Raw genomic sequence first — 8481 nt, 5'->3', positions numbered from 1 at the left:
CAAAGTGATGGAGACCCCCCCCCCCCCCCCCCCGCGCCTTCCACATTGCCGCGCCCATGTGTGCAGATTGGCACCTACACTCTGTTCCAGGAGACCTACCACCGCCCCACTTTCAAGCACATGCACATCGCGGGGCCCAAGTCGGGTGGGTAGGCAGGCCATGCACCACTGCTGGGTGCCCAGCAGCAGGAGCAAGCAGGGACACCCGGCTGCAGCCTTGGCAGCCAGCCAGCTCGCTGGCGGCCGTCGATGGCCTGGATGCCTGCCCACCTCCCGCCGCCTCATCCCACCTCGCCTGCTCCAACCCCGCACCCCCACCCTGGCCCTCCCCTCCACCCGCTGCAGACTACGACAACCGTGTGATGACTCACGACCGCGCCATGCGTGCGGGGCTGGACGATGTGGGCCTGGGCACGCTGTTTGGGCTGTACGACTACAAGTATGAGGTGAGGGTGGGGATGGGTAGAGGCACGAGGGCAGGGCAGGCGGCTGGGGCAGGTAGCTTGCCTGGCTGGCTGAGGCTTCCTTGGTGCCTGGGCACCTGGGGGGCCGGATTCCTGTGTTTGGCGTACATGATCTTGCTGTGGGAGCACCGGAGGCGTAGTGAAGGGAGAAGCAGTGGCAGCGTTCAGCGCTGCTGGCGCGGCCGGTGCCCTGAGCGGTGCACCGTGCACCACCACCACACCCCGGGCGCAGGTCCTGGCCACGCTGATGCATGCCAACCACCTGGAGCGCGAGTACGGGGCGGGGCCGCACACCATCTCGGTGCCGCGCATGCGCCCGGCAGACGGCTCAGACGTGAGAGACACCCGTGCATGCAGCCGATGCCAGCCAAAGATGTGGGGCTGCTGGATGCATGGCTGCAACGCACGTGACAAACAGCCCAGCCCCGTGCCGTCTCTTGGTGCCTATCTGCGTGCTTGCGATGCGTGCCCGCAGGTGTCGCTGGCGCCCCCCTATGCCGTGGACGACGCCAACTTCAAGAAGCTGGTGGCCATCCTGCGCATCGCGGTGCCGTACACAGGCATGATCCTCAGGTGCGGCAGGCGGCGGAGGCAGGGGTGGCGGGCGTGCCAGCTCGCCAGGGGCAGCAGGACCAGCTGCAGCTGCCGCATACCGGTCTGGCAGCCTCTGGCACATGCCGGTGCACTGAAGGGCAGCAACTATAAGCTGCGCTTGCTTTTGTTTCTTGCACCTAACGCGCTAACCTGTCCCCCTCCCCCCCCTCCTGCCCCTCCACAGCACTCGTGAGTCGCCCGAGATGCGCACCGAGCTGCTGCGGGTGGGCATGAGCCAGATGAGCGCCGGCTCCAAGACGGATGTGGGCGCCTACCACAGGTGCGCGGCGGGGGTGGGTGGGGGCCGCGCGCGCCCGTATGTGCAGGGATGGTGCTCCCCCGCTGCGGCATCCTGCTCCAGCTCGGAGCAGCTGAGCTGCTCGCCCTGCTGTTGTGAGCCCTCCACTCCCCCTGTCGCCCTGCTTTTCCCACACCCAGCCAGCCAGCTAGCCACACACACACCACCTCACCTGGCCCGCTCTCTGTGCAGGGACGACAGCAAGGCCACAGAGGACAACCTGGCCGACCTCAACGGACAGTTCACGCTGGCAGACCACCGCCCAGGTGCGCGCCAGCTCTGCTGCGCCAGTGGGCAGAGCTGGTGTGCCCGGAAGACAGCCCATGTGTGTGTGTGCCCATGGGCAGGCGCTGCTCCCAGTTGCTCGGCATGGCACGGCCATGCCGCTTTGCGCTGGTGCCCGTTATTAACCCCTGGCGGCGCCCCTGCCCCTGCCCCCGCTCTGCGCCTGTGTGGCGGTGGTATGGTGCAGTGCAGGACATTGTGGTGGACCTGATGAAGGAAGGGTACGTGCCATCCTGGTGCACAGCCTGCTACCGCAAGGGACGCACCGGGGAGCACTTCATGAAGATTGCCAAGGCTGGGTGTGTCCCCCGCGCCGCTGCCAGCGTTGGTACTGTTGCCTGGGGGTGGTTTGAGGGAGCACGGCCACCAAGAGCTAGTAGTTAATGCACCACCCTTGCTGCCTGCAGGAACATCCACAACTTCTGCCACCCCAACTCACTGTTCACGCTCCAGGAGTACCTGGTGGGTCTGGCGGCCTGCTGGGAAGGGCTGGCCGCGCTGAGGCAGGATCCACGCCTGCTTTGCACCCGCCGGCATGCATGGTCTGCAGGCCACCCGGATGTGCATTGCTTGTGCTGATGTTTTGGGAGCGGGTTGCTGCTCGCAGAATGACTATGGCAGCGAGGAGGCAAAGCAGATTGGGCAGGACCTGATTGAGCGGGAGCGTGTGGTTGGGCTGAGCGACAGCGCGCAGGTGGGTGGGCCGGAGGCAGCAGGGTGCGGCCCTGCCTCTCACATGGGCGGTGTGGTGGCGGCAGGCTGGGTTCGAGCCAGTGTTTCCTGCTTGATCCTGCCCTGGTTGGCCCCGCCCTGTGTGCTGTACAGAACCTGACCAAGCGCAAGCTGGCCAAGGTCAACGCGGGGGAGCACGACGTGTACATCTGAGCCCATGCCTAGTGGGCTTCCGCTGGCGCTGGCACACCCTTTCTTCCATTGCCCCTTCTCCGCCCCACAGCCAAACCATAACTTGCTCTATTCTTTTGCTCTTCCTCCCTCCGTCGTATTCCCAGTCAGGTGTTTCGGGCTGAACTGCTGCCGCCAAGGGTCGCTGAACCGCCCGCCTCGCCTCGATATTGGTGCCTGGCACTTGGGCACGCAACAACTCAGGTTTATCGGCAACGCGATTCCATTGAACGAACAGTTTGATGTGGGCCTGTACAAAATGCCCGCGTTTGCCAACAGTCTACGTATGTGTAATCTTGCCATGCGCTGCGCTTGAGCGCTGCGCTGGAGTACGGGCAAAGGTTCAGGTTGCATGCGACAATACGCACGCCCTCAGGGCCGGCCTTCAGCTGCTGGGGCGGCGCCGTCACTGGCCGCCGCCTCCGCCACGCACATGCCGTAGCTGCTCCTGGGCGCAGTCCCGTTGCCCCCTTGCAGAGTCAGGAAGGCCTCGTAGGTCTTGGACAGCTGAGCCCCCTCGCACACCACATCGCCCACGCACGTGAAGTCGCCCCCCAGGTCCGAGGGTGGCGGGCAGCAGGGCCCTCCTATGGCGCCGCAGCCCTGTAGCAAGGAGGCAGCAGCGGTTTGCTTGGCACAGAGTGAGTTCACAGCAGGGTGCGGCTGTCGACCATATGGACTTGCCTGAGGAACAGGGAGGCAGAGGGAGGGCTGCGGGCACGCGCCAGGAATGCCGGGCGGAGCAAACTCGTAGAAATGGCACCACAGGTTGGGGTCCGAGCAACAACCAAAGTAGCGAGGTGGTCCTGTGCAAAAAAGAGCAAGAGAGCAAGTATGTTACGAAAATACAATGATAAAGTCCGACAGAAGGGCTGCCAGCGGCCGGTCGGGCAGGGCGGGTCTCGCCTTCCACAGGCTGGCAGCAGCAGGGCGAGCCCGCGCCGCTGCCACACCCATCAGAGAAAAGCCGTCTGTCCCTGCCACCGTGATGGACCGAGCACACGTCCAGCAGCTCTCGAGCCTGACCGAAGCCAAGTGAAAGCAGCAACAGCAACACAGCCCCCGAAATGAGGATAGGTCGTGCCATGGTGATGTGCACACAGCACCTGTTTGAATCAACAAGGGTGAGTGGAAAAAGAAACACACCTTCGGCCGGGGCAGTACACATGTACTGGTGGCGCAGCGCAGGCGCTTAAACCTTGGGCTTATTGCACCTGGGCTGTGTGGTTTATTTTGCAAAAAACAAAAGAGACTGAAGCAAAAGGCAACCTGAACGAACAATGCATCTGAACAACTGAAATCAGCCACGGTAGCGCCTGCGCCACCCGCCCTGCCTGCCTCAGCTCTTCTGCCCAAACCGCTCCGCGCGGTCGTGCGGCTTCTCCCACCACGGGTCGCTCTCGCTGCCCACCGGCATTATTGCATAGTAATTAAGCTTGGGGTGCGAGGAGAAGTAGTGGACCTTGATGTGCCTGATGTTCACCGACTTGGACACGCCTGCAGGGAAGAGAACAGAGACTTGAAGAGAAGTCTTTCCCTGGAGAAGATATAATGCGAGCAGTGGAACCCCCACACAAGCAGCCGCCTACGCCGGGTTGGATGCGCCATGCTCACCCGGCGTCTGGAAGATGTCGCGGGTGTAGTTGGACAGGTTGGGGCACTCGCGGATGAATTTGCCATTTGTTTTGAAGTAGACCACGTAAACAGGGTCAAACCTGCAGCCACGCATTGGCGGCAGGCCAGGGATGAACGCACGGTGGCAGTCGCAATCTACGCCCTCCCCAGATGCATCGCAGCCTTGGGGAGTCGCTGCAGATAGCGCAGCCACCCTCCACAGCCGGCGCCGGGCCGGGCCCCACCGGATGAGGGTGTGGAACAGGCGGATGTCTGCCTCCGTGATGCGGTCCCCCGCTATGTAGCGCTGCCGCGACAGGATGTCCTCGCAGCGGTCCAGCGCCGCAAACAGCTCGCCAAAGGCTGCACCACAGCATCGTCAGCATGTGAGGATGATGAGCCAGCTGGAGTCAGGAGGGGCACAGGTCAAGTGACAGCCATGGGTGGCGGTGGCCATGCCCGGGTCACCTCGCTGCCCACCCACCTGTCTCATACGCCTCCTGTGAGGTGGCAAACCCGCAGCGGTACACGCCATTGTTTATCGCAGGGTAAATCCAGCTGTTGGCCTGCGGGAACGCACACGCGCAGCATGTCAGGAGCCAGGCCACAGGCCAGCAACAGCGCAAAACCAGGGGCAGCAGCAGCAGGGTGCTGGGAGCAGCCGTGGCCGCCTACACCTGCCCCAGGCGGCCAGGCAGCCAGCACCCCACCTCGTCGATTGCCGCCGCCAGGTCTGCTGGGTACAGGTCCAGCTGCGGGTTGCCGGCCAGGTCGTTGAACTCGCCTGCGCCCAGTTGCAGCACAAACACCTGGGTACAGCTTCACCACATGCACTGCTGCCATGCACTCCCTTGCTGATGCGGGGGCCAGGGGATGCCACCACCAGCGCTCACTGTTGAGCATGCGGATGATTTCCGAGGATTCATTGTTGGCGATGCAGCCCTTCTTCTTGTCCCACAGCACCGGCACCGAGTATTTGCCTGCGTGGAGGGAGGCGGCACGGGAGCAGGGGCACGAGGCCTTACGTCATGCCGTGCGCCTTGATGCACCTGCCCCCGCCCCCGCCAGCTGACCAGGAACACGCACCAGAGGTGTCGCTGCTCTTCTCGTATAGATCGCGCACAAACTGGGCGCCGTTGATGGGGTCAGGGATGCAGCCCTCGCACGTGAATGAGCCGTGGCCGGTGGAGCTGGAGAGTGGCGGGCCGTCTGGGCTGGCAAAGGCCCACCCGCAGTGCTCATCCTGGTCGGGGCGGGTGCGCTGCCAGGTGGGGTGCGTGACCGACAGCCCAATCACATCCTCCAGGCCCTGCAAGGCGCAGGGAGAGGTCAAGGAGGCCGGGGTGCAGGACCACGGCCCCACATGCAGCCCTGGCTTCCAGCACCACATGCGGCGGGCGGGCCTACCTTCATGTGCAGCAGCGCCACGCAGCGTGATGCCCAGGGGCAGGCCAGGGACACGTACAGGTGGTAGCGGCCGGCTGCACAGGTGGGGCGGGGCAAGTCAGTTGAGGAGTCATTGCCACCGGTGATGACATAAGCCAGCGGACAGGCATCAGATCAGACCTTCAGGCTCGAATTCGCCACCCTTCTTGATCCACGAGCGGAAGGCGGAATCCTTGCGACGAAACTCGCCGCCCTTCCCCATCTCGTCCAATGCCGTCCTGGCAGCAGCTGGCGGCGGTGGCTGGCGGCGGCTGGCGGCGGTGGCCATGTCGCTGCGTTGTGAATGGGATGCTGTGGCGCGTTGCTGCAGTAGCGGCAGGGAACGCAGCGTCAGCTTGGGGGGCACCACGCTTAGGGCATAGACTGCTCCACGCATGCAGACGTCCTGTAGCAGTTTTGATCACGAAATTGAACGGATTGGCGGCGATTGGGGTCCTACACAGCGGATGATGCAATTCGCCGGGGAGGTGACTGAGTACAGCAGGTGTACCTCCCGAGTTGGCGCTTGGCCCCAATCCGCAGCCTTGAGGAGTGCCACGAGGTTCCTGGTGTTTGCTTCCGGTCTCCGGGTGCCCCAGTGTACCTGCCTCTCAAGCTTGCGTTCAACCCGCTTTCGACAAAGCCGCTCGACCCGTGCACCCCGGTCTGCGGGCCGCCCAGGCTGCTACAGGAATACTAAACGGCTCTCGCACTACCATTAGCCGTGGCAGCTTACCCCAAGACTGACGAAATGAACGAAGGGCCGCGTGGCTCGCTGGAGCTGCCAGACCTACTCGGTAGCATGATGGAACCCGACGAGTTCGTGCCGGCAAGTGCAGCAAGCACGGCATCAGCTCTGTGCTCAGGAGTGCCCGCACTGGGGCCCAGCGCCTGCGCTCTCTGCTGCCCTCCGGGTGCAGCCTCCTCAATTCTGCGCCGCTTCAGCCTGGCCCTGGCCCCGCCGGGCCGCCTCCTGACCTGGCTTGCTATGTGCCTCGTTTTGGGGCGGCGGTGGGCAGGCCGTGCCCTGCCACAAACTCCTTGTTCTGCTGCCTGTGCTGGGGCGGTGCAGGTAGACAATTTTTTCCAGAGCTACATCGAGGAGCTAAACTCCCGCAGCAAGCGCGCACATGAGCCAGGCAAGCGGGGCGCATGGGCCGTGCCCAAGCCTCCTTGGGGTCAAAAGGGCCACTTGCCACCTGCCCGCGACTTGTTTGCTGCCCTGCTGATGTGATTTGCTGCTCGCTGCCCGCTGGTGCTGAACTGCAGGCGCTGAGGATGTGAGCAAGGCGATGAAGGTGAACGCGGGACAGACGGCGGGGATGCATGGGGCGATGATGCCGCCGCAGGCGGGATCCATGGGCGGCATGCAGCTGGCCTACATGCAAGCCGCGCAGCAGATGGGGCAGCCAGGCATGATGCTGCCTGCCATGCCAGCGGGCGGCGCGCTGCCTCAGATGGTGATGGCGCCGCAGCAGCAGGCGGGGTTGCCCGTGGCGGCGGCCGGGGCGCTGCCCATGGGCATGCTGGGCGGCGGCGGCGGCCTGCCAGACCCCTACGCCCCAGTGCCTCCAGCCACCAGCCCCACGCCCTTTGGCGCACCGGGCGGCGGCCCCATGATGGGCCTGGACCTGCAGCTCAACGGCGGCGGCTACGGCGGCGGCGGCGGCGCGCCCCCTGCCGCGCAGCTGTCTGGCGACGACAGCCAGGGCGGCGGCAGCCAGGGCGGCGACAGCAAGCACCGCAAGACGGCCAAGCAGCAGGAGGCCAACAAGATAGCGCAGCAGCGGTACCGGGAGCGCAAGAAGCAGAAGTTTGTCGAGATGGAGGCGCAGATCTCGGTGCTGTCCAAGCAGCTGGCGGCGCTGCAGGCCCTGCAGAGCCGTAACCAGATCCTGGAGGGGCTGAACGGCGAGCTGCAGACCCAGCTGATGAGCAAGGAGAAGGAGGTCGAGCGGCTGAAGCTGGCGCTGGATGTGTCGGCGGAGCGCAGCCTCAGCGGGCACAGCCACCCCTCCAGCCCCTCGGCAGACGGAGACCACGGCACCACCACCGCGCTGCGCGAGCACGGCGACGAGGCCAGCCACCCCACCACCAACGCATGCGACCTGCTGCCCCAAGACATGGCGGGTGGGTGGGCAGGGTGGGGGCACGGGCCTCCGCGCCGCTCATTGGCCTGCAGTGGCATCCTCTTAGCTCCCAGGCGCGCGCGCACTCAACTCACTGGCCGCGCATGGCCCTGCCCCCCCCACCCCCCCCCACCCCCCGCCAAGCAGGCATCGACTTCAAAAAGGGCTTTGCCGACCAGGTGGTGCGCCTGCGCGAGTTTGTGGAGCTGCACGGCGTGACGCAGGGCGCGGTGGCAGACCACGGGCTGACCCCGCAGCAGATGCAGGAGCTGGGCATGATTGTGGCGCGCTCCTGCCAGCTGTGCCAGGTGCGGCGCGGCGCCAGGGCCGCCCGCAACTCGGGCTGGGCCGGCGGCGGCTGGTACCTGCACTGCTGCATCACCTGCGGCTGCTGCATCCGCCCTCACGCCACGCCCCCACCCCTCCTCCCACCTCCCCTCCCCCGCAGGCTGCGCTACGTGCCGAGGGCGTGCGCGTGATTGAGCTGATCAGCAAGGACCCAAGCTCCTTCTCAACAGGTGGGGGCCCACCCCGCCCCGCCCCTGCAACGCATGCATGCAGCCGCCTGCTGCCACGGGATGTGTGTCGGCAGGATTCGGCCCCGCCTGCGGCCACTCCCCGCCGTTGTGTTGATGCCCTGCCATTGCCTGGCCTGCAGTGGACAGCGCGACAGAGGCGGCTCGCTGGGCGCAGTGCCTGCACGTCATGCACCTCGCCCCGGAGCAGCAGGAGGTGCTGCTGCTCAACCGGCGCAGCCACCTGCAGCGCA

At 65.3% G+C, this 8481-nt stretch overlaps 3 protein-coding genes across 3 annotated transcripts in view; 2 read left to right on the top strand and 1 right to left on the bottom strand.

Moving 5' to 3' along the window:
* Positions 1-2851, top strand: part of HYDG (hypothetical protein) — a 4616-nt gene extending 1765 nt beyond the window's left edge. Inside the window, exons 6-15 of the mRNA XM_005849693.1 lie at positions 67-145; positions 346-446; positions 697-798; positions 940-1037; positions 1243-1338; positions 1549-1622; positions 1829-1940; positions 2049-2103; positions 2249-2335; positions 2467-2851. Coding sequence (XP_005849755.1) covers positions 67-145; positions 346-446; positions 697-798; positions 940-1037; positions 1243-1338; positions 1549-1622; positions 1829-1940; positions 2049-2103; positions 2249-2335; positions 2467-2526 — 864 coding nt within the window. The 3' untranslated portion in view covers positions 2527-2851. The remainder of the gene's footprint in view (positions 1-66; positions 146-345; positions 447-696; positions 799-939; positions 1038-1242; positions 1339-1548; positions 1623-1828; positions 1941-2048; positions 2104-2248; positions 2336-2466) is intronic.
* Positions 2852-3883: 1032 nt separating this feature from the next.
* CHLNCDRAFT_142785 (hypothetical protein) lies at positions 3884-5872 on the bottom strand (the record flags this gene model as incomplete). The annotated part of the gene is made up of 9 exons (XM_005849423.1): positions 3884-4041; positions 4159-4259; positions 4404-4521; positions 4643-4724; positions 4869-4942; positions 5052-5138; positions 5245-5467; positions 5566-5639; positions 5725-5872. 9 exons carry the CDS (start codon positions 5870-5872, stop codon positions 3884-3886), a joined length of 1065 nt encoding a protein of 354 aa, XP_005849485.1.
* A 1003-nt stretch (positions 5873-6875) lies between these two features.
* CHLNCDRAFT_57199 (expressed protein) overlaps positions 6876-8481 on the top strand; it is a gene marked incomplete at its 5' end in the record, with an annotated part of 3009 nt that continues 1403 nt past the window's right edge. Inside the window, 4 exons of the mRNA XM_005849692.1 lie at positions 6876-7713; positions 7860-8020; positions 8161-8230; positions 8371-8444. Of these exons, the coding sequence (XP_005849754.1) occupies positions 6876-7713; positions 7860-8020; positions 8161-8230; positions 8371-8444 (1143 nt within the window). The remainder of the gene's footprint in view (positions 7714-7859; positions 8021-8160; positions 8231-8370; positions 8445-8481) is intronic.

This window comes from Chlorella variabilis (genome assembly GCF_000147415.1).
Source record: "Chlorella variabilis unplaced genomic scaffold CHLNCscaffold_5, whole genome shotgun sequence".
Classification (NCBI taxonomy): Eukaryota; Viridiplantae; Chlorophyta; class Trebouxiophyceae; order Chlorellales; family Chlorellaceae; genus Chlorella; species Chlorella variabilis.
This window is presented reverse-complemented; position numbering and strand designations above follow the sequence as displayed.